General features: G+C 38.4%; 1 protein-coding gene across 2 annotated transcripts in view; it reads right to left on the minus strand.

Annotated features, from left to right (window-relative positions):
- The window catches only part of npr2 (natriuretic peptide receptor 2), an 84640-nt gene extending 59189 nt beyond the window's left edge, over positions 1–25451 (minus strand). For both annotated transcript variants that reach the window (XM_006803484.3, XM_035913246.2), the window contains exons 1-7: positions 24430–25451; positions 11665–11840; positions 8962–9075; positions 8609–8744; positions 6924–7018; positions 2297–2432; positions 213–297 (exon numbers count right to left, since the gene is read on the minus strand). In XM_006803484.3, the coding sequence (XP_006803547.1) occupies positions 213–297; positions 2297–2432; positions 6924–7018; positions 8609–8744; positions 8962–9075; positions 11665–11840; positions 24430–25126 (1439 nt within the window). In that variant the 5' untranslated portion in view covers positions 25127–25451. The remainder of the gene's footprint in view (positions 1–212; positions 298–2296; positions 2433–6923; positions 7019–8608; positions 8745–8961; positions 9076–11664; positions 11841–24429) is intronic.
- Between the last annotated feature and the right edge of the window lie 486 nt (positions 25452–25937).

The following is a 25937-nucleotide window of genomic DNA, read 5'->3' on the forward strand; positions in this document are numbered from 1 at the left end:
TAATGCCGTCACCTGCTGAGCAGTTGCTGTAGCAACAGTGCGTAAATACCAAACTACCACCTAAAGCAGCACAATCCATAAATCCTGCTTCAAGCACGAGCCTGCCTCTCACTCTTTCTCTCAATCTTTTTTTTTCTTTTTGTCCACATTTCTGCTGTTTGAGCTAAAAGCACCACAGAGAGGAAGCGTCAGCTTGATGCGATCAAACTCACCTGTAAATGAGGAAACTGGAGATCCCAAAAATGATGAGTGCTAAGCCGGAACCCACAGCTACAATACCCAGAACTGGCAGATGACCTGAAAACAGGAGGAAAAACAAGGAATTCACACTCTCATATGTTCAGCAGATGTCCACAATCATATCTTTGAAAATAAAGGAAAAACGCACAGATGTGTCTTCCTGAAGTACAGCTGTGGTGCTTTAGAAATCTGTCACCCCACAAACACACAGCCACACTCCCAACGCACAATTAAAACCCTAACAACGATTAATAACAACACCTGCTGGAAGTCGGTCAGTAAAGAAGCAGCGGGGGGTTTTATTCAGTTTCAGCTTCTCTGTTGTTACTGAAATTAACAACAGGTGCACTAGAGGGGCAACAATGAGACAACCCCCAAAACAATAATCCTCATCTTGTCGGACTGTTTTTTCACTAGTTTTGCATTTGGCTAGGGTCAGTGCCACTATGGGTAGCACGAGGAGATACCTGGACTCTGCAGAAGTTGCACAGGCAGTCCAACTCCTCTAGGTTCGCACATTAATATGTGCCATTACCAGAAGTTATGCTGAGTCTTCCAGCACAGTCTGAAGAGCATGGAGGAGATTCCAGGAGACGGGCAGTTACTTTATTAGAGCTGGATGGGCCTGTAGAAGGTAGTTACCCCATCAGCAGGACTGATATCTGCTCATTTGTGCAACAGGAAAAAGATGAGCACTGCCGAGCTACAAGAGCTGCATGACCAGTTTGGCACTGGGTCAGTGATGGTCTGGGAGGCTTATCCATGGAGGGACACACAGACAAAAGCCAGGGTTCAGCATATCAGGGGAAATCCTCAGACTCATTGTCAGCCCCTACACTGGTGCACGGTTCCTGGGCTCATGGTCAGGCATGCAGACCACATACCATTTTCTTCACTTTTACTTGGGTGTGTTTTTTAATTTAGCCCTCTGTAGGTTGATCATTTTCATTTCCATCAAACAATGTGGCATCCTTTCATTCCTCACACATTACCCCGTATGTATTGCAATTTCTAAAATAAAAACAAATAATACATTCATTTTAAAAGGCCTCTGTTTTGTCTCTTTTGAATAATTTCTATTGCTCATTAATAAGACTGAAGTATTTCTATTATCCGATTACTCAATTAATTAATACAATTAATCTATCCTTCAGTATCCCAGGCAAGACTTGCTTATAAGGGCAGTGGGAACGGGTTCCAAATCTGACGATTTCTCCATGAAAACAACACCACGCCATGAAGCACAGCTTGTAATGTCACTGTTGTTCTCGTTTTGCATTTTTTAAACTTAATTAAAGTCCACCCCAACAGTTCAACAGAGAAAAAACAAAAACCCATGAGCAGTCTGGTTACTTTTTACTTGTTTCGTTTTCTGATGTGTGTCAGAATACTGCAATTATCAAACTTGTGATTGTACTCTGTTTTCTCTGGCCAATTAATTACAGGTTTCAAATGCTTCTAATCATCTCAATTATCTAATTCACTCCAAGCTGAAGTTGTGAAACTCTTAAGTGTTGATATGCTTCTCCAAATTTCTCAGCATTCATCATCCTTGGTGTTGAAAGTGAGCCTCCATTCATTATCCTGTCTTCACACCACAATACATTTTAATTGCAGTGTGGTTTTCCTTCTCTGTTTATCATCCCTGATAGAAAAAAATCCCCCAAAAAGTGTCACTGCTCAACAAAGACAACTTCCTGCGCTCATATTTCACTGCCTGTCACTCAAGTAAATACTCCACTTCACCCATTTACTTTATAGACACAAAGAGCTGGGAAGGAACTGAAGAAAAACAAGGCATTTATCGCGGTAGCTTTATTTAAAATAGGAACAGCGCATTAGTGCCCTGTAATATCCACCTGATTATCAATTCCATTCTAACCAAGGTCATGAAAAAATATGCTATTAAGCTATTATACTGTGTGAACTTTTTATAATTCTTGTCATGAAATTAGTGTCCATTAGAAGACCTTGTGCTGCTCGTTTGTGACAGGTATAATCACCTGTAGGTAGGTAGAAAGGGGTAAATGTCTTATTACATTATGACGGGTCATACCATCATTACAGGAGGGGTCATCAGTGGAAAAGACGCAGGGGGGGTTGTCCAGTGGTGGGCCACCACTGGGCCAGTGGATCTTCTCTGTCTGGGACCAAATGATGTCTTTGGTGGTTCCATTGTAATATGCAACAACCTGCAAATACAGAGGAAAAAAGTCTTAATTTAAATATGCTCAGATACAGCACCAAGTGTTTCTTCTCTTTAGCCTCAAAGTGGTGGATTTAAATTTTAATTAGTCCAATACTTTGGACTAATATAATAATAATATATAATATCAACCCTCCACAGGCTGCGTGTTACCACCATGCCTGAGGAGTTGGTAATGTTTAACCTGGCAAGCATACTTGCTAAATATAAGTATTTAAAGAGGATAAATATAGTGAGATCTGAAGCTACAAAGCTCGTAGGCGACTACCCTTAAAAAGCATAAAGACAGGGAACCAGGTACCTTTGTTCTTCTCCAGTGGTGCTTCTAAAATTTGTCAAGGTGACAATGCTGTTATTTTATTTTACACCAGAAATGAACAAAAAAAGGTAAAAATGAAAAGAGCCAACTGAGTTGATATTACAAGAAGAGCTGCTTGCGTGTTTTTCCTCAAGTCATATAACAGATAGGGTTTTCAAAGAGTCTTTATTACCTTAGTTTTAACTTAATTATTGTATTACCTTCGTTTAAATTACTTTCCTGCAATCACAATTGTACAAAGGTATTTATTTACCCCAAGATTATGTGATTGTCTCGTCTCTGAATCAAAATATCAGCAAACCTATCAACATAATCAACATATGTTTTGCGTTACTAACCCCCTAACCTGGTATAACATAGGTGATCATTGCATGCCATGCAATGTAATGATTAAAGGAATTAATGAAACGTTCAAGAGAAAATACAGAACTGTAGGATCAACATCCACACAAGCAGCGACCATCCTGAAAGGCTTGTGTGCGAGGGAGAGAGCTTTATTTTGACAGCTCCATGAGCAGCATCTGTTGTCCTGCTGTGAAACACGACTCCTGTGTTTCTAACGAGCCAGAGGAAGTTTTATGCTTTCCACCCCTGATCCCAACATGTGGTGTCCTCTCTGCTAAAGGCTTCAAGGCCGTCGCCCCTACACAGGGTCATCAAAACAATGCAGAATGCGTTCAGTGAAGAGCCAGAAGCTGCACACACTGAAATAGCTCCAGTATTTTGGTGCAGGGGCTGCGTTTACGTCACTCCACAGCCAACAGACTCTTTGGTATCATAAAGTTCATAAAATATTATTAAATTGTAAATACCTAAACATTACACCTATATTACAATGATTGGTTTTGCTGAAGAAGGCTATGTAAAGCTATAACATAACTTGGTCCTTTGGTAATATATATAACAATGCTGAAAGAAAACTAAATAATTAAAGTGTACCAAATTAAAACATTTCTTTCTAGTGGCCAGCAGGGGGTGACTCCTCTGGATTCAAAATAAGTTTTTTTAATCCATCCATCTTCCTCCGCCATCCATCTTTTACGTCAATGCGAAAATTACCGTGCTTCTCACTTGATTTATAAACTCCAACTCTTCTCTGGTAAGTTTCAATTGCTAGTTCCACGTGATCCTCGACACAGGAAGATGTTTATTTTGGAATCTGTGCTCTTATTTAGATTATAAAAAATGATGAGTTTGGGCATGTTTTGGCTACCTTGTGATTGGCAAGTTGCATGCCATATAAGCATGGTGATGGGCAAAAGTCTCAATTCATAGCTCAAACCTGAAGTTCACAAACCAGTGGGTAACAATGCCATCTATTACATGATATACTGTCTACCATATATATGCATTTGGAGTACCTTAATAAAATGGAAATACTTCATTTGATTACGCCAAAGTCATGCTAATGTTACTTTTTTTAAATCAAATCTAACACATAAATCTACTTATTAACAGTGTAGCTTGTGTTTTTATGTTAATATTACATATCTTCAAACATTAAGCAACAGAGGACGTTACAAGAACACTTCCACAAACAAATTTTGTTTATACGAGAGTTTCTGTTCAGTGGAAAATAAATATTAGTTAATTCTCTGTTTCCCATAATCCGCTCATACAATATATAGACAAAATCATTGGACCACCTACACAATACACCTACAGGAGTTGCTAACCCTTGGAAACCCATGCCGAGACGCTCCAAACGCTTAGCTTTTGTGCTGATGTTGCAATTATTGAGCTAGCAGAGGGTTGATGGATTTACACAGTATTCTCTTTAACGCTTGACATGGCTAATTGCTTAATTTTATACACCTGTGACAATGCAACTGAAAACAATTGAATCAAAGATGAGGAGAATACCTTTTGTTCATATATGTATCAACAAAAAACTTCTAGCTATGTTCGATTCAGTTACAAAAATCTGCTTCTTATTTTCTTAAAGGGATTTTTCCCCTTGTGCAAAGATGAACATAGATTTTTATATTGTTTTATATTGTTAAGGTTGAAACCTAAAACTGCTCATGTGATGTTTTCATCAGCCTGCTGGTCAATATGAATCCACCAATTAAAACCCAGGGATAAATGAGACCAGGAAGTCACACTGACAGCCTCTCAGGACCACTGTGAAATTCTAATTGAAGTCATGTGTAGCTAACCCACTTATTCTGCCCTCAGAGAGGAAAAAACACACTGGAACCGTTCACAGCGGTGTTTGCAGAGCACAACATACAAAAATATTTTCATCGGACTGTTTGGGGGAACTGAGGTTTTATGCATCTTATCATTAGAGAGGTCAAGACCCCAGAATATCTAACAAACAGACCACTTTCCGTGCATGATGTCGAACATTTTATTTCACTGCGTCTACAGCCAAACATGAGGAAAGGCTGTGGTTTAAAACTGCACATAATGCTGAGAAGAATTTGGGGAAAAATGTACAGTAATTAGGGACACATTCAGTAAATTAGACTCTCGCTGTCTGCAATTTGTTTATAATTTGGTGTCAACATCTCATTTTGTGTGGAAACCTCAGAAGTGTAAATCAAAAGTGTTCAGTAATGGGACTATTTTGTAGGAGGCAAATGTATAAACTTAAACTTGAATATTAAAAAAAATATGAATTTGTTTTGCATTCACTACAGTATTTCTGCACTAAACTGCTTGTGACTCTTCTCCCAGGCAGTTTATTTAAGGGATAAGCCAATAAAAATTAATCACCGTATTAACCACAGTGAAGCTTGCTGCATGCAAAAACACTGCAGTAGAAAGAACGACAAGGTTTATTTAAAAGAATCTGAAAACACTCTCTTTGGTATTATTAGTTCAGTCCCAGCCATAATATGTATATTCAGCAAATCTATATAGAGAAAGAGACGGTAACTTTAGTATATCAACAAAAACATTTTTGAATTTTGAAAAAGTTCAAATGAAAAGTATAATTAAGAACTTTTGTCATGTGATGACTCCAAATGACACTATTTATAATGATTCAGTACTAAAGCTGTATTTTCATTACAATAATATCATCTTTTATGAAATTATACAACTAAAATGATGATGTAAAGGATTAAAAATACTTTGAAGAAGCTATAACGCTTTGCTACCTGTGTTTTTTTCTTTTATCGAATAAAAAAAGTAAACCACTTTGATAATAAATTAAATATAGAAGCCTTAAAAGAATTAGGGCAGTTTAACTTTAATCTCGACTTTTTCAGCACCAGAAGAAGACAAATTTCTGCACAAATCCTCTATTTTCCCTACCTTTTACTTTTTTCCATTTGCTAGAAAGTAAACATGGCCAGGGCACCAGCTGATGACACAAGTTTTAATAGATGAACAATGCTAAAAAATTTTACAAGTAAACAATCTACAGCTAACAATAATAAATAAAATTCAAACGCTAAGGAAACTTTTATGTCGTTGTTCATATTCATTTGGTATTTTGTCAAAGTCACAAGAAACTTCTAGAGATGTGCAACAGAGGTGCATGAATCCCCTGAGCTCGAGGTTCATGACCACAGATGCACAGCTGGGTATCAAAACTCAGCCTCTTTTGGACCAAATTAAATTTCAAATAAATCCTCGTTTTAACCCTTGGAAAGGCTTGTTTGGAGTTTCCAAGTTTGGAGTGTGTTTTATGCCTTCACTAGAAAGCCAACTGCGTAGCGATATGAAGAAATGAGGGTAGCGGGAGCTGGGGAAGAACATGCAACCAATGTCTCTGCACACCAGTTGGTATGCATCATAAGTCTTTGCTCACTACACTGTGCCAAAAACTGGTTTAACTGAGAAATGAAAGTTTACATTTCTGAAATGGGTTTGTGAGAAAATGATTGTTTGGTAGTGAAACGTATTAAACACTCATCGTTAATAAAACGGTGCCAAATCCTACTGATAACTGAGGCAGCTCTGTGATACTCTGTGTGCCTCTAGGTGTTTCTGTCATAGAGGTGCCATATGTTGGAAAGCACTTCCTATATCTTTAAATCTTTAAATCTCCCTACTGTGCAAAATGCACAAATTTAGTCCGAGTCTTCTCGGAGCCTTGAGGACTTATCACAGTAAAATCAAATAAGGTGTTGTCACAGATTAACATCTTCATGAGCAGCTAAAATAACTTTCAAAACCCTCAATGAAACTAAAACCATGACTTACCCCGTACTCCCCTGTCTCCTGGTTGGTCATCGCCCACAGATCAACGTCAATATTTCTGGCATTTTTTTCATCTGTGGAAACAAGTCCGGTCACACCTGAAAACACGAAGAACGGACACATTAAAGATTTGACAGTGGATCGCGATCTGTGGTGTTTTAAAACAAGCCAACCATGCACACAGGAGGTTTTATATTTTTCTTTCAAATGCTCATAGACAGCACTTTCTCTAAATTGTTTATAACTAGGAAATAGCATAAGCAACAGTCAGACTAACAGCAATAAATCCTTTGCTGAAAAGTGCACAACAAGTGTGAAAATCCTAACCGTAACTGTGACTTGTGTTTAATATAATAATTGCATGACGAGAACTCCATTTGCAGCTTTTACGCTGAGTATTCTCCTGACCAAAAGCCTTTTGTGTAGCCTCTAAACAAAAGAAGTGCATTTGTTGAACCACAGAGGCACCACTGATAGCTTAAAATGGTCCAAATTCAAAATGTTTTAAATCAATGATGTATGAAATAAAAGTAACAGAAATGAAACTGTGACATCGAGGATTCAAAGCTGGGTCTCTGGTACATCAACTAGCCCCACAACAGAAAAATGTGGACTTTGCCAGCTAATCATCTTGTTTCTTTTAAACGACTGTTGAAAACTCATTTCTATAGGTTAGCATTTCCTTAATCTTTAATGTTCTTTAACCTTTTAAGTTATCTTTAATATGGGACTTTTATAAAGTGCTTCACTGTTTGGATAAAGTTATTATTATGGTTATTATAAGAATGTTTTTTTCATAAGGGTTCAAATATCTGGAAACGAGGACACTGAGTTTTTAAAAATTTTGCTGTAAAATCTACCACACATGAATAGTCCTAATAAAAAACGGAGAATTGCAGCACAACTGAAGCACCGTTTGAGTGCCTGCACATAAACTAAAACAACAAAACCAACAAGAGGAGAAAGCATTGCTGCATTTTAAAAAGATGAGAGCTTTCATCGAATGTTTGGACCCCAAAAACGCTGTTATGTCATCACTTAACAGGCAGACAGGATATTTGAAAAGCTTTTGTGTCCATCAAATTAGGTCAAGTTAAAGCAAAATTTGCTATAAAGCCGGGAAAGTTTCTATTACATCCTCATCGTGCCCCCTATTTTCTTGCTTTTTTCTCATCATGCTGAGAAAAAGAAGCTGTTGAACTCTTTCATGCCAAAACAACTAAATCCTATTGTTCTGCTTATTTCCATTTGATATGAGTGCAGATCTGGCAGCTGATAAAGTAAACAAGGAAGTGTGTGAGCGGGCACATCAAGCATCAAATGGCTATTAGCAGGAGTGTTGTGTGATAACGGTTCAATTATGCTGTAATTATGATGTTGAAAGGGCACATTTTAATCGCATTCTGGGTTCAACGGTGCTTTACGATAATGTGCAGCTGGTCACTTGGCCTCGCAGCGAGTACTGTTCCCTGTTATCTGAAGTGCAGTAACGGCTTTAGGGTGAAATGAATGGCAGTGTTTAAAGTGGTGGTGGAGACCTAAATCCATACTTTGCATTAGGTCTCATGCATGAACATTCAGCGATAGATGCAAGATCAAACAGCGACAGAAAAGCTCACTGTCGCTGTCTTTTAGTTTCTGAAACCTCTGAAAGACTTGTTGTTACAAATTTACAGAAATGTACTCACCCCAGAACTGGCGGTTTTGTGTCCTCATTGTGATGTTAATGCCGTCATTCTGGGCTCCCCCCTCTGCCAATGTCTCCTGTAAGGCCATCGCGTATAGTACAAAACCATCATAGAAGCTGCCAGCGATGTAGTCCATCTGCAAGAAGAGACCAAACAGCAGCATGAGGATATTACACTGGGCCCTTTTAAACATTCAATAATACATAATACAATAAACATCATTTATCATTAAGTGCTGACAATGACACAGGGCAAATTGATTTTTTTCCGCACAGAATATCTGAAAAAAAAAAAGATTAAGCAGGTTACAATTCTAATCAGAACTCACAAATATGTTAAAGGTGATAACTTACCAACGACGGCTCCAAGTGCACACCAAAATCCCTCTGAGCTCTGGCATGGAGTTTCTTCTGAAAGTCTTTGTATTCTGGATTATCAGGAGGCCGGTACGTTATGACGAAAACAGACTAGAGGAAGCACAAAGACGGAAATGTTAACAAAGAGTGAAGATAGATATGAGAGATGTATTCTTAAAAATACTCTACATTTCCCTGGTGGTATACACAAGCTTCCATAATTAAAATATCAAGAGCATTGATGGTGTGCTTAGAATGGTCAAAATGTTTTAGATGTGTTTTGCCGTTGTTTGAAGTCATCTTCACTGTGGAAAAATGTAGCATTACATATGCGCTGGGTTACAAGAAGTTAATACATTTTTGCAAAAAAAAAGAAATAGCTAGCATAGTGACCATAACAATCACGAGCAAATGTGTCAATCATCACTTCTGCTAAGTGCACAATTTGATGTGCTTAATCGGAGACAACATCATCCTTCCACAATGAATGCACTAACCAAGTAAGTCCATAGTATATATCTGAAATGAGACACGAAGACCCTCTTTTAGAACACTTAAAGTCCTAGTTGACTCAAACTAGCTCAATATTCAGTTGTTCATTCTCTGGCTGTAGCAATTTTATCATAGTAAATTAGAAAGAAACACAAACTAAATGTAAATGAAAACAGCTTGGCTGTGTAATACACCGAGTTACCTAATGTGTAACCACCTAAACATGCAGTCTGTGATAATACAAAAATAAATGCTGTTAAAGTTGTTGAGAGAAATAATAGTGAAACACTGAACAAATCCAGCTTGTTTGGAAGGGTTTTCTAGGACATGGAAGCACAGCGTAGGTTTACAAAGTTGCATCTTAACAAACAACACGAGTTCTTGAATAGTAATGAGACCAAAGTGGAGTGTTTGGCCATAATGCACAGCACCAGATTTATTCAAGGAACGGTTATCGCTGTTTTAAAACAAGGTACCAACTTAAACATCAAATATAATGAAATACATGTATGCTTATTATACATAGTTATTTATTTGTATTAAGCAACGAACAAAAATTTAAAAGGCCTGTTTTTCATCCATCCACCCATTTTCAACCTAGACTCCAACATAACTGAACTACTCCCCTCACACCTCTGTCAGCAACTCATCCCTCACTCTGGTGACTAATTCACACTTTATTCAGTAAAAAGCAGGTCCTAAAATAAAGCAGCTGCTTAGACAAAACCCTCTCCAGTGTGGAATATGTGTTTCGAAAAAACATAAAAACACTATTGGTCTTATAATTCGTCGTGCAATTACAAATACAGCCTGACAGAGTGTGTTGTTACTTCTTTAATGACTTCGAAAATTGGTTCAATACAAACTGCTCTGCAGGCACAAGTGCTGAGAGAGACCTTTAGTCTAGCAATCAAATTTTGACCCAGACGTTTCAGTGAAAATATTTACCTTTGCTGACCTTTCATTCTGTCGATACACTAGTCACCAAAACAAGTTTTTCGCAAAAAAACAAGTTCTTTTTTTTTTTGGCTCTTATCTGGAAATTCTACAGCTTGGTTTTCATGTTACAACAGTTACTGGAGACCTACCACAAACTTCCACAAGCAATTATTGCTGTGAAGGAAGCATATTGCGATAATGAGACCTGTTACGGCATGCAGACAAATTAACACCTTTCATGATGAAAAATATCAGATCCAAAAATGTGGCTTTACAGCTCAGAAGGTTAGAAGTTCAGATTCAGATGAACAGATAGAGACACAGAGTGTTTATCAGTTCATGGTTTCAACATTGCAAAACAAGCACTTCCTTTCATTATTAAATCTTTTCTGCGATCTTAAAATTGCTTCCTTCTTGAAATAAATCCAACCCTTGTGGACAGGTATACAGTTTAAATACCTTATTATTTGTTAGGATAAAATCTATACTTTTGCAATATTAATTATTTTGTTAAAACCCCTTGAATTTAAAAAAAAAGTCAAAAAACTGTCAAAAAACCGTGCTGTAACATAAGTTTTACAAGACTGTACAAGAACATTTTCCAGCTATTCAAAGTTAATGTTTTATCTTATTATTGGGAATTTAGGCAAATATATGCTGTACATTATGTCTTAATCCACTATTTATTATGCAAGATTTATTTTACAAAGGCTACTCTGCTTCAAAACTACTGAAAATACTTCATTAAGAGAATTAGGGGGAGCCAGTGTGACATTTAGGGGGATAAATTAGTCGACTGACACATTTGTGACTACTTTCTTATTTGTCAGTGCACTCATTTATAGGGCTAAAAGGCCTCCTGTAAAAACACATCCCCCGATTCATTAATGTCAAGAATTTCCCTCTTTAAAGTGGTCAAAGTGTCTGAGAAGAGGAACAATTTGTGTCATCTGAGACTGAAGAGACCAAATTGGTTCAACTTTGTAAGATGAACCAATCTTACCAGCTTGTAAAAGTTTATTCAAGTCTTCCATCTACATGTCTGTCATTACCATAAACATTCACATCTTTTTAATTTCCACAGCCATGTTGAGTTTACTCAGCCCAATGGACATGGTAACTGAAACATGGTAATGCCACTCAATTAAGCGAGATTACCATTTCCCATGCCAAATGGCGGTCTTGTGTGATTTCCAATAGCAAAGCAAGTGAAACAGTGATTGCAGCATCTAATAAATCCAAGCATAAAAAGGTATGTGTTCATTTTACCTTAAAAACCTTGATGGGATCAGCCCAGTCAGCTTTCTGCCACGGTTTGCGATCTGCCAAGATCTCAGCAAACACATCCAGATAGAAGATAGCATAGTTTTCTGGGTCCTGGATATCATTCTGAAATTGTTCCATGATGGTCATAAACGTCTCCAAGGGCCCACAGATGTACACGACTGTGAATAGAAAAGCATCAACTAATCAGTTTTTAATTTTCTTCAAAACATATCAAAAATGTCCATCTTGTGCTGGGTTCAGATCATATTTTAGCAGATGCATGTCTGGTGTTAGATAAATGATCACTCATGTCATTTTTAACACCACTTAGATTACTTAGATCAGGGGTGTCCAACTTCAGACCTCAAGGGCCGATGTCCTGCAGGTTTTAGATGTGTCCTTGAGCCAACACAGCTGATTTAAATGGCGAAATTACCTCCTCAACATGTCTTGTAGTTCTCCAGAGGCCTGGTAATGAACTAATCATTGGATTCAGGTGTGATATCCCAGGTGATCACCCAGGGTGATATCTAAAACCTGCAGGACACTGGCCCTTGAGGCCTGGAGTTGGACACCCCTGACTTAGACTGTCTGTTAGCATATCTCTCACTTACCTAGTGCTCTATGCACTGTGGAAATAAATGTTCTAACATGCTAAACTTTTTTGTCAGCATTGCAGAAGGTGGATTTTGTCTTCAACTACAGTACCAAGCAAAGGTCTTAAGCCACCCCTCATTTCTTTACATTTTAAATGGTTTGACGTTTCAGTGAACAGTAGAAGGATCAGCTAAAGAGCCAGTCATCTCAGGTCATGTATCAGGTCTTTGCTGGCTTTTTCCTGTTTTTTTTCCTTTTTTTTTTGGGGGGGGGGGGGGGGGGGGGGGGGGGGTTGTAAGCACATGACTTCCAGATACGGTTTATCTTGTGTCCTCCACTGGTCCAGTTTTTTCAAATCTCTTAAGGACATGTTAGATGGCATTCTAAGTATTCAGCTAACAGCTTTTTTCTTATGTCTGTAAAACTGTGCTATCTTTGGCTTTTTTTTGTAGATTCACCTAAAGAAAATTTTGTACAGGCTGTTAGTGCCTAAATATACAATTTACAATGGGTTCTTTGTAAAGTTGTTATACAGTATGTAGACACAACGCTGGACCATCCCTTGAGTTAGGTGCTTTTTATGCTTGAACGAACAGTGTTAAGTGGCTTAAAAAACAAACAAAAAAAGGTTCCTCTTAAACTCATCAGGACTGGATAGGAAAATGAGTGAAAAAACAACCAGTGACAAATGACAGACTTGGAAAGACCTTCAGAAAGCCTGGAGAACTACTGTTCAACACCACTTTAGGGTGGGACATCAGCTCTCAGCAATATTAGGGGAAACACACTGACATTTACTTTACTTGCATTTTTTTAACACTTACTGAATGTTCATGCTTTCAGATGCTGCTAGACATTCATATCAGCACATTTCCTGTGGCTTTGATTAAACATGTATAAGGTTCCTTGAAATCCAATTGATCTCTGTTTGCTATCATTGTGACAACACCAATAATCTCTATTAAAACCGGAGCAGTGTGACACATTTTCCACAGTTTCTTGTGGTTTCACATATTGAAATGAACAGCACAGTCTAAGTAGTGGGTAATATACTTTGACAGCTGGCGTTTATTTCAACTTTTGCAATGCCTGATTCTAATAAATGTCAGGCTACAACAAAATGGTCTGTAGCAGGAAAGAAAAAAAATACACGAGCAAGCCAAGATGGAGAGAAAAGCTGTACAAAGATTGGGGTGGATATTAGTTCAGAGGACCTCGAACAGTGGAAATAAGTGAAGAAAGAAGAATACTGGACTAAATATTATAAATATTTCAAGGGTACTGGAGATAAAAAAATAAAAATAAAAAAAAGTATATTTGGCAATACACAAACTATAATCCGAGAGCTTTACATAAATAAAACTGTCAAAATATTTACTAGAATCAGAAATGGTTTTAAAAAAGAAAAAACAAACAAAATTACAACTCACCCATTCAGTCCCAAGTTTTAGATCAAGATTCAACAAAGGGAACATTTCCCTTGGTTTTGTGGTTTAACCTGATGTTTTCAGACATTTCCAGGTCTCTGAGCCAACTGAGTTAAAAATGGTCCAAATCCATTAAATTCTAATAAAATGATTGGTGCAGCTAATCTCCAGGTGTGACAATTAACTTTAACATCTGGGAATCGATGAAAAAAAGGATTTTACAAGATTTAGATTAGTAAGAAGTTAGCAGTTATTTATCTAGGTAAAGATATTCTGGCCATAGATTTGATTATTGCAAAAAAAAAAAAGCAGTTTATGAAACCTACACTTTTAATGTTTGTAAATTAACCAAAAGCAGAATTACATAAAACGCAAAAGACACTGCACCAGGAACACAAACATAATAAAATGTCTAAAAACACAAATTAATGTGTCCAGTTCTGACAGTACTCACTCTAAGCTTACCTTTAAACTATTCAGTTGATCAGAGACTTGAAAACTATATTTTCCAGGTTCTGGCAGAGTCTCTACCTACTACCTTCACCCTGCCACCTACACCCTCCTGCTGCTGAGTCATTTTTTTAACCCCAAAAAGCTGCATTTTTTTTTCCATTAGTAGGCTCCCAACTAACAGACATTTCCTCATGTTTTAGAGCTGCTGCTGCTTCAACCTCAACCCTCAGCTCTTCCAGCTTGGGTCACCATGCCAGGTAGCTCTGTTGTCTGCTGGACCGATCCCAAAATAAACACGTTACACAGCCAGACGGAAAATGTCCTCTTGTGTTGCAGAAGTCACTGTGTTTACAGAGGGTTATATAAAAGTACCTAAAAGTGACTCTAAAGATTGTTTTTAAACCAAAATCTTGATTTAAGTTCTGTTTTGTTTTTTTAAAGATGGCTTCATGATTTATATAATCGCGTTTCAGTTTTACCTCTGACAGAAAGGTTGTGGTTTCAGTGCTCTGTGTTTTCTTTTTTTGAAGCATTACTAAACATTGCAAAATAGAGCATTTGCTATTGTGTCAGGATCTTCTGTGTTTTTACAAATTGGCATGCGCCACCTATACTGCAGTGTTCTGTTTTGTTCATGCACATATTTTGACACTGACCCAGACCTAAACACAAACAATTGTCAGTATTTTCTCTTACTGAAATAACACATACAGTAACGCATGTATTTGTGGCGGGTGTTTGTACGAACTCCTTCCTATTCGCTTTACCCTCCAAACAACGCTGTTTCAAGATAATGATGCTCATTTTTAAAAAAGGCTTAAAGCGAAAAACGTCTCTTTAGGAAAACACAGAAAATGTGATGTTTATGGTGTTTCAGTCTTAAGAATAATATGCAGAAACTGAGCATAATGCCACAATTATCGAGAGCACAGTTAACACATGTTAATGATACATTATGTAATGATTTGTATGACCATAATTAATTTTGGTAACTTTCAGAATTAGCTATTAAATATACTTATGCTGTAGGGTCTATCATAAAATTTACATGACATAGCAAAGTTTTCACAGGAAACGACAAATGTAATATTATACAAAAACATGGGATATTTCATCATTTAGTCTTTTTCTACTCTTCTTTATTAAAACATGATGTGATGGATCCTTAAAGACTAGACATATTAGTGCTTTAATGAGAGCAGCTGCTGTGTCTGCTACCCAATGTTAATGTGCGTTGTTTTAAATTTCACTCGGAGCTTTAAAAAAGAGAACCAACATCTCCATTCTATATATATCTTTAAATGCTACAATAATGATTGTGTTAATTTATAAGTCAGTAGGTGAAGGTTACTAACTAAAGTAGAAACTACAACTACATTTGGGGAAACATTTTAGTTAACTGAAATACAATTTTTAAAAAGTAAAGTTTAGCGAAGAAAAATAACTGAACAAACAAAACTATAAACTATGTGAAACCTAAATCAGAATAAAATGCAGAATTTTTTTTTTTTTAGTATTTTATTTTGTGATCTTTATTTGACCAAATTTATTTGACCACTTCTGCGAGGCGAATATAAGCAAAATTGTGTAAATGTATAGTTTGTCCAGCAGAGCGGCTCCACCTGCTGCATGAGTATCATCACATTTAACAACTTCGTCTTTATGTTATTTTTAAAACTATATTGCTGGAAGATCAATAATAAGTGATTTTCTGTTTTTAGGTATAATTCTGACATAACCACGGTGTAAGGCATAAATTTCAGACCCAACCGCAGAAGCCGATGTCTGGGAGTCGATGGGGAAGTGGACTCCAGCTTAGCATGTGCAGCTTGTTATCAACCAGTGTTTTGTTAGTTGAGTGCTGACTTCATCTTCACCAAAAAACATCCCCCATTTTTTCTACCCTTATTACAGCTGTCCTGCGATCCATTTTATCTCATTAAATTACCGTATCCGGTTCTCCTACCTAAATTATGAAGCCTGTAATGTTCGGTTTATGTTTCAATCTAAATAATACAAAATAACAGATAAGGCTGAAAACTGTTCAACAGCACCACAAACTGAAACCCCGACAATTATTGTGTGTTGTAATTTGACTGCATTAGTTTAGGTGTATTTCATAAACAGGCAACGGGTTGCTGATTAAGGCTTGAGTAAGTCGTAATTTGAGATGTTGTTCTGATTGTTTTCTTTGCTCACTGAAAGGTGTAATGTCATACAGCTGTTATTTCTGGATCCATAAAAAAACATTTTATGTCGGGGATTTATAACAGACAGCACAAGACTGCTGTGCATACTATTATATTTTTATTTATTTTAAATTCTTATATTTTACTGCAGGTTTATCGTAGCTCTGTAGTGTGCATATGTCTCTAAAAAAGAGTTTAAAAAGTTAAAATATGAAAGATCCACCACTATGTAGATGTCAGTTATAGAAACCCCTTGCATTTTTATACCTCTTGCAACAAAATAAGAGAAATCATAACATATGACTTTATTGACTTACATTCTAAATCACACTATGTTTTGTTTCAGTCTGTTTTGGGGCTATTTCACTGTTTTGGTTGCTTCATAGGTAATCGCATGCAAATGCATGAACAGAAAGGAAGCCAAGAATTGCACTCACTGTTTTTGTTGCCTGGATTATGCAGGATTTTCTGACATGTGCCATGTTTGTCTTGTAGATGAATCTTTTTAAGGTGGGATTACCCTCTCCAGCTCTTTGTTTGTTCATCTTCTGATCTTTATGAAAGGCTCTTGTCAAATAAATGACTTGTAGCACAGCCTCTAGCCTTTCTTTACACAGAAAACTGTAAAGCAACATGCAGCTCAACAAACGGTGAATGGTTGAAGATGTTTTCACGGGAAACAGGATTTCTGTAATTAGACCGAGGCACTACCTGAGCTTCATTGTGAAGAGACACGCTTTTCATCCCTCGATCAGAGCTGAAAATCACTTGCATATGTACTTGAAAAAGAAAAAAAAAACACATCAGGGCCTGATGTGATTGCTGAAAATTTCCCTCTTGTGTGCCATTAACAGAGTAAAAAGCATCAAGACGAGTGGGAAATGTGATGGGAGCTGGAATATATTCAGTGTTTAGGCACTGTGCTAGATCTAAAAAAAGTGGTCCAAAACCTTCCAAATCACAGAGGAATAGCAGAAGCTAGTCATGGAGTAAAGCGCAGCATTTATCTCAAGAAAATGTATGTTTGTTTTGTTTAGTTTTTTACGATTTCTACTTTATTTTTAACACGGCAGTTTGTGAAACTGCCATAGCTTTTAATTTATTGATTCGTGTTTTCTTTCAATCTTTCTTCTATTGCTGATTTGGTTGAACAAACCCTTTAACTAAATACACTCCCTGACAAGCCTCAGTGCACTGAAGTTAAATGTTTTTCAGTTTACCAATACCCAGATAAACAGGGTAACAAGCCACTGCTCCCACTATGCTAATGGTTCTTATCAAAGATCATAATGCTGGCAATCTGCGCAAACCAAAAGACAGCTATCCTGACGTAAAGAGCTATTCAATTCAATTCAGTTTTATTTATACAGCAACAAAATCACAACAACTGTCACCTCAAGGCACTTTATATTATAGGGTAGACCCTACAATAATACATACTAAGAAAAACTCAACAATCATGTGAACCCATATGAGCAAGCGCTTTGGCGACAGTGAGAAGGAAAAACTCCCTTTTAACAGGAAGAATTTTAATTTACTGGAGTAAATGTTCAAAAGTGCATTTTGGGTACATTTTAAAAGGTCCTATAAGTATGTGGAGTAGATGGTTAGTAAGGAGAAACTTGTATATCTGGCTCATCTTTTCGCTGTCATTCCTTCTCTGTAAAAATAATTGTGTTTACCCACTGGCACTCAAACCTGCATGGAAAAGATTGTGGTTTGGGTTGAAATATGCTCCTCAACAACATCAAGTCTGCACATTGAAAAACAAAAACAGGCATTCCACCGTGTGTTTAAATGTTACGCTGAGGGCTTATTTACCAGTGTCGTTCGCAAGACCTATCTCATATTTCCCACAGACACCAAGAGTTACCTTGAGCTTAATTTGAAGACACCAAAGGGGAGCAGAAGCTCAAAATGGCAGTATTTAGACTGGGCTGACTATGCGCTGTATATGTTTCCAGTAACCTTAAAATAAGTCCAAATACTAATCTCATTTATCCATATGTGCACTCACTGAGTGATTGCTTAAATTTAAGTCCAAAGCTGCTGTTATATTTTTGTGTGAAGGCTTCTCACGTTTCCTCTGTTTCCCCCACAGAACAAACCTTCACTAAAAAGAAAGCCTAATCCTAAAACAGTAAGTATTTTATTCTATGCTAATCAGTCATCTAAAAGTGGTCCTCCATATTTCATTTAATTTCCAACTAATCTGCAGGTTTAAGGAAAAGAAATCTCTTAAATCAGTTTTGTTTTTTTAAAATATGGCCAACAGTCAAACAAAAGATTTTCCTTTACAAAAGTTAAAAATATTTTCCTCCTCTAAAATTTGTGGTCAGTTATAGTCTACTGGGTGGTGACGTTACACACCTATAAACTGAAATGGGATTGAAAATGGGATGGCTGTGACTTGTCTGTGAAGGAGTCTGGTCAGTCATATTTTGTTGAGCCTGACCTATATTGAACACTGGCACTCATGACATCATTGTCTTATAAACTTAAATACATGAACTTAGATTTATATACTTAAATAATCAACTTAAATGCATAAAAACCTGGTTTCCGGCTTCTTAAACTAGTCTTTGACCATATACCAGTACAAAAGATGGACATAGCCACTGTGACACCACTCATTCATGCATTTCTTTAAGCTCTTCCACAACAAACTGGCACCTTCAGCCTGTTTTTCCAAATAGACAAACCTTCTCAGGAGCTGCACATCACCAGATACACACATCAAGGTAAGACGAGAGGCAAGATGAAGTGATGCACCCATCATGCCTAGTGCCTACTGTACAAGCCAGTATGTGCTCCAAGAATGAGGTCAGCTGACTACCTGAATGATAAAACTGAATGACCAGGTTATTCCATCAATGGGTTTTTTTCTTCCCTGATGGCATGGGCATATTCCAAGATGACAATACCAGAATTCATCGGGCTCAAATTATGAAAGAGTGGTTCTGGGAGCATGAGACATCATTTTCACACATGGATTGGTCACCACAGAGTCCAAACCTCAACCCCCTTGATCATTTTTGGGATGTGCTGGAGAAGGCCTTGCGCATCGGTCAGACTCTACCATCATCAATGTAAGTTCTTGGTAAAAAATTAATGCAACACTGGATGGAAATAAATCTTGTGACATTGCAGAAGCGTATCAAAACAATGCCACAGATAATGTGTGCCATAATCAAAGCTAAATGTGATCCAACAAAATATTAGAGTGTGTGACCTTTGTTTTGGTGGCGACTTGGGTTTTTTTGGGCCAGGCAGTGTATTTTATGTGCTTGTATTTCAGTGATGCAAAATATACTCTAACAAAGAATAAAATGTCCTTCTTAACAGAAACATACCACCACTTCTTGGATTACTTCCCCCATCTAAATTTTTTGGATATTAAAATCAGGAATTTGGGGGAAATTGGAGGTCATAGTGGAACAGGTGAAAGTGGTTTTTTTTGTAGCTTCAAATAGCATGCAGTAACTTGGTAAGCTATTAAACCTCCAGTGATATAAGGCGTCACATTAAAAGTCTCAGCCTTTGCTTTTTGAACCCAGTCTGCAGGCCGAGCTGACAGCCCGGAGGATATCTGCCGGGACAAAAGTGAGTGCTGAGCCACAACAAGCCCTGACAAAACCATTAGCTCCTCTGACCTCCAGCTCACTGTGGCAGCTCCACAATTTATTTGGGGTGTGTGCGTGGGGGTTTCAGCTGCCAGTACGTTTCTCCTCCTTTCCCTGCTTGAACTACCTTTACACTGTGTTTATCCCACTATTTGTTGACGCTGTTACTGTAACAACAGATGTTTAAAGCTTGTTTGCCCGTGCCAGAAACCATAATACTCAAGGATTTACCGCTTGAAGCAGATTTTGCTCTGACTTGTTGAGTTAATCCAAAAGTGATTCTGTCCAAATCTTCCTGCAATTATAGAGAGATGAATAATTTGCAAATATACACTAGCACTATCAGGATACATTCCTGAAGACCAAATATAAAGACCACATGCAACGCACTCCACTCATCGTCAAAGCCTTCATATTACAAACTGTGCAACAGTCAAGAAAAAGTCACATATTTGTTTGTATTCTTGGATATGATTTTGTTTTTCTTCTTGACAGTGAAAATTACTTTTTTCAACTCTGTGCTTGCTTGGAAGTTTAGGGGTTTTTTTCGCTGTAAAGAGAAGTTTTCTTCCCACGCAGTGAGCAGCGGACGCTAATGTTTTTGTCACTTTTTACGGAATCAAACTCAAAGTAAGGTCAGTACTTCCACGCTTTAAACGCTGCACGCTCATACTCTCTCCCGCACTCGATATATTATCCATTGTTGATCTGCACACAGCTGTTGCCAAGAACGTCGCACACGCTTACGTCATTGTCATGAGACACTCTCGCAAGAAAATCACGGTTTTAGTAACGCAGTAACGCAGCGTGCTTACGGGAAAGTAACAGTAATCTAATTACCGTTTTTGCAATAGTAATCCCTTACTTTACTCGTTACTCGAAAAAAGTAATCGGATTACAGACCATCTCTGGTCGTGACACACCAAAGTCACTTTAAAAACAGCAACTGATTGCAAGTTGTTGCAGACCCGTCACTATTCTAGAAGCAACCATTTCACAGGCAACGAGATCACAAGTTTGTTGCAAACGGTCACAATAATATCCACTGTTTTCTGTTGTGTGACTGTAGCATAACCAAGTCGTTTTTATTTTCTAGCAACATAGTTTTTATTCAATACAGCCAAATAGTCTTAATGATAACATATTTTAAATTAATAATGCATATATAACGTATTTAAAATTATACAGCTTAAGTGTTTTCTCTGGTGCATGGAGTGAAATGATTACATCCACCACCAAACCCCTCCAACCTCCAAACTTTGCATTCTTTCATCCCTTAAAAAGTGGAAAATACTTATTTCTTGTACATGGACGTGTATCAATACAAATGTGACTGTACAGATGAAGAACTGGGTTGAGGGTCTTAAAAATAAGAGTTGGAAATTCTAATATTTAATATTTAGATAACATATTAGGATCTAATATCTTATCTAAAGTGAAGAACAAAGTGTTAACTGATCCAATGATAACCTTACCATTCAGAAGACTCAGAAGATTCAACCACACAAATGCATTTCCACAAGAGCAGTAATCATCAAATCGGACTCATGATATTTCCAGTTTGTAAAGGACAGAAGAGTGGTGAGAGATTTAAAGGCCTCCTTCTGCTGCCTTTAAAGAAATAGCAGTATTATGATTTGTTGACGTCTAGATGAATGGTTTTTTTTTTTCAGTGCGACAAAATATTTCAAGGTTGAAGCTTTAAGGCTATCTAATAGTCTGCTGACATCGTGGCATTGTTGGTATCGTCTTGTTCCAGCTCTTCTACTGGCTGCAGTTTATTTCTGTTTGTTTCCACTGAGGGAAAACTGTGTTTTCATGTTTCATAATGCCCCATAATTTAATCAAACGTGGAGTGGACCCCAACCTTTTCCATCTCCTCTACACCCACAGCCCTGGACTCCAAAATACGCCTCTCTTCAACATTTTTCTTTTTCAGCAAACTCATTTAAACCTGTATCTGCACGACTTTCAGCTTACCATTCCTGTACTATCCATCCATCCATTCGCTTCCGGTCCATTCCTGTATTACTAGCAACTATTACTATACTGCTGCTACTTTTGCTGTAAGCTTATTATTTAAACCATTTATGTACGGTTTGTAGCTTTAACAGCTCTTCATATCATCAGCCTAGCTAGAAGTTTGAGTTTTTACTGTTTAATTCGAATTAATTTATAACTTTATGTTGAAAATGTTAGCCAGTTACTTCATTTCAACTATTAATCCGGTAAATTTAGATTACAGTTTTGTTTGGACTTTTAGCAAACAGTTTCAGTTGTTTATCTATATTTTATATAAGGTGCTGCGCAAAAGACTCGAGTCATATAGCCAGACCTTCCTGTCAGTTTTTTTAACCCTATCTTGAGCAGCAGTTCTCCAGGTGTGATAGAGATCTTTCAAAGTTTTCATTTGGCTGCTTTTTCACTAATTGTACATCCAGTCCTTCACCTGACCATTTTGAAAAAAGAAAAAAGTTATTATTTGGTGAACCACTTAACATGACCTACAAATCATTCCAGGACTAAAAAAGGTACCTAAGTAAAGGGATGAAACAGTGTTGTGTCTACACATAACAGACAACTTAGCAAAGAAGTATAATCTTCGTTGGGTACTTTATTACCAGCAACCTGTTGAAAAAACACATAATGCTCTCATTTCTTTAGTTTAAGCAATAAAAATGTGAATAATAACACAGTTCAGCAGACATAACATAGTATTTTGAGCCCAACAAGTTGATTCCTAAAGAACTTCTATATGCATACTCAGCATGCTATGCAGTGTGACCTTAAAAGCTTTGAGGACAAGTCTGAAGCACTATCTAAAACAGATGAGATAGCAATAGAACAAAGACCGGACACAGCACTTAAGGGACGGATCTCAGGACAGCTGGCTGTCAAGAAGCCATTTATAAGGGTGGGAAAAGACTGAGGGACATCAAATTACACAAGAACTGAAGTGAAAAGTGGCAACAGGTATGAGGAAGTGATGTACCCAAATGTGAAATTTCTGGTTCAGATAAATGTTTGGAAGAGGTCAGGAGACAGGTACAACAGTGGGTGTCTACAGCCATCTGTAAAACACGGTGGGGGCTCTATCGTGGTTTGAGGGATGTTAGAGATTGTGATAAGCTTGATGGTGGGATGAACACAGGAACGTGCTCTCTTCAGGATGGAAATGATGCCAGCCAGATTCTCAATGCAGTAAAAGCATAACTGGATAGAAAATCACACAAGGGAACACAAGGGAAAGTCATGGATCGGCCTCACCAAGAGCCCGGATCTCAAAATTACTGAAGCAGTGTGATTATCTTGATGGAGAATGGAGCAAAAGGCAGCCAAGAGCTCTGACTGTCTTCGTGAAGCCGTGGAGAACAAGACTGCTTAAAGAAATTAGAAGAAAACTTTCCTAAGAGAGTTCAGGCTGTGCTGAAGAACAAATGTGGTCACACCAAATATTGATTTTTCAAGCTTGTTAGACTCATACAAGCTCTTTTTTGATTTATATACTGTATTTATATGTAAGTTTGCACAAGCTTCAATAAATTTGTGCACCAATTTCATATTTTCCCAGCTAAATGTGAACAAATGGGGGGGTGGCTTTAGACTTTTGCACAGTAATGTAGTTTGAACTGCATAAACTGGGAGTCTCTGTTTTCGGGTCCCTGTGCAAAACCCTCAAACAGCTTTGCTATTTTTTTTCTCTTTGGAAACTTTATCTCCACATGATTTTTAAATAATTGATATAAACCTAACTTACCTGGCTGCACAGCAAATATTGACCAGGCTGAATTGATTGTAAGCCTCCTTTATATTCTCATTACAAAGCAAGCAGCACTGTTTGGCTGCAAGGACACACGTTTACTCACAACTTCCCTCTCTCTCTGTGTGTCTTTAAAAAACACAGGTGGTGGTCCTCTACAAGGCAATAAACCCAAAGCAGCAGACTGCCCACAGCCTAAACATTCCTGTGTAATAACTCCCAAGTAAACAGGCTTTCCCTGCACCTATTCCAGTCCACCTCTGTTTGTATCTTCTTAGGAAAAAACTTCACTGTGACCTCATTCTGGGAGAAAAAGCAAAATGCCTATTGTGGACATCTAGTTATTTCCACAGCGGTCTGATGCCCTTAAATCATTTTGAATATAGATTTTTTTCCCCCCTCAAACAATTGGGAAATAAATCTGCATGCAGGCAAACTTAACCAAATTGTTTCCCATGCTGATCATCCAGTATGATGGAAATTTCGCTTTCCATCCACTGACATTATCTTTATAATATCCAGCTGGAGATCTGCTTTACTTCAAGATAAAAATGCACACACACACACACACACACACACACACACACACAAATAAATGTTTTGGGGTTTTTTAAATCATACTCTTTTAGAGCTGCTGTTTCTGTTGGTTTGTAAGATACCCATTTTTTAACTTCCCAGATTTCAAACTTTTAATCACACCTCCCTCAGCATGAACTTACTTCTCCCGCTCTCCTTGATAAAAGTAATGACATCCTTGTGGTACTTGTAGTCCTCCTGGTACGGGTGGGCTCCCACTGTAATGTTCATCTGCTCCTTCAGGTTCAGGTAAATCCCCTCAGAGAGGAAGTAGTGCGGCCGGTCGTCCTGCCGCCGGTCGTAAAATATCACCACTGCCCGGGACGTCCAGTTAAAGTGCGTGTGCAGGACGTTGGCGAAGTCCCCCAGTTTTGTGGTGGACGGTCCGCTGCGCACAATGGTCCGGTACTCCTCCCGCTTGTCGAAGCCGTACGCGGGTCCACCAGCAGTGATTAGCGGGATTTTCCAGTGGGATGCGAATCGCCCCACGGAGGCAAGCGGGTACACGCACCCGGGTCCGAAGAAGGCGTCCGGGCGGATGTATAGCTTGGCGTCCACGGCCACTACTTGCGCCCGGCTCTCGGCGCACGACCCCGCGGCGGGGTCCTCCGTGCTGTAGTTCAGGATGTTGATGGAGCGGTCGAGCAGAAGCTTGTGTTTGACGTGCAGGTCCTCGTGCGCCATGAGGAGTGCCGGGAAGACGCGCGGAAGAGCCCACGGGTACTTCTGGTGGTTGTCCGGGAGCATCACGGCCACGGTTATGTTACCTCTGCAGCCGGGGAGGAGGCAGCAAGACAGTGCAGCGAGCACGCAGCATCCCAGCGCGCCTCTGCATCCCATTTCTCGTCTCAAAGAGAAAGCGCACGGCAACGGAGAGCGCACTGTTTGGAGAGAAGACACGGCCGGATGTGGCAACCTGACACCAAACCGTCTGCCTCACACTGTCTCCTTCTCTCTCGCTCTCGCTCTCGCTCTCTTTCTCAATCACAAGTGCCACAGAGTCGGTAAATGCGTCATCTTGTCATGGCAGTCCGGTTGTGCCATGCGTCTCCGATGCGTAAAAATCCACCGCTAGTGAACTCGTGGTACTTCCAAAGTGACTTTTCCAGCGCTGCGCAATCCTTACGCTGACAGTCTCTCGGAGAGTGATAACACACATCCAGATGACTCCAAGTTAAATCAGAGCAGCCCTCTGCTCGGCCCCCACACGTCACACACTGCAAGAAGTGCGCCCTACAGTGTCAATAAATCAGCGTGTCTCAGTTTATTTCCTTTATTCGGGTAATTTTTAATGTTTCACTGATTTAAGATGATTCCGATACAGTCTATAATAAATTTTAAATCTAAAAAACCTCATTGTGCCCACTTAAATGAAACACCTCAGACTCTGACTGTCACTTATGTGCTTGGAAAAATGAAGTAAACTGCATCAGGAAGAAGAAGGTGCCCTGAGTCACGCTTATACACGTGAAGTGTTCACAGAAGATGACAAATCCAAACACGTCAAATGTTAAAATATTTGGTATTTTTTGCAGTGTATGAAGAAACAGCCCATTAAAAAGCGGAGTTAGGTCGCCCCCTGCCTGCCGTGTCACATATTACAGAGCAAGCATGTTTAGAAGGAATACGTTTGGGACTGTTCTTGAGGCTG

The sequence above is a fragment of the Neolamprologus brichardi genome, chromosome 7 (assembly GCF_056152115.1).
Source record: "Neolamprologus brichardi isolate AB-2024 chromosome 7, ASM5615211v1, whole genome shotgun sequence".
Lineage (NCBI taxonomy): Eukaryota > Metazoa > Chordata > Actinopteri > Cichliformes > Cichlidae > Neolamprologus > Neolamprologus brichardi.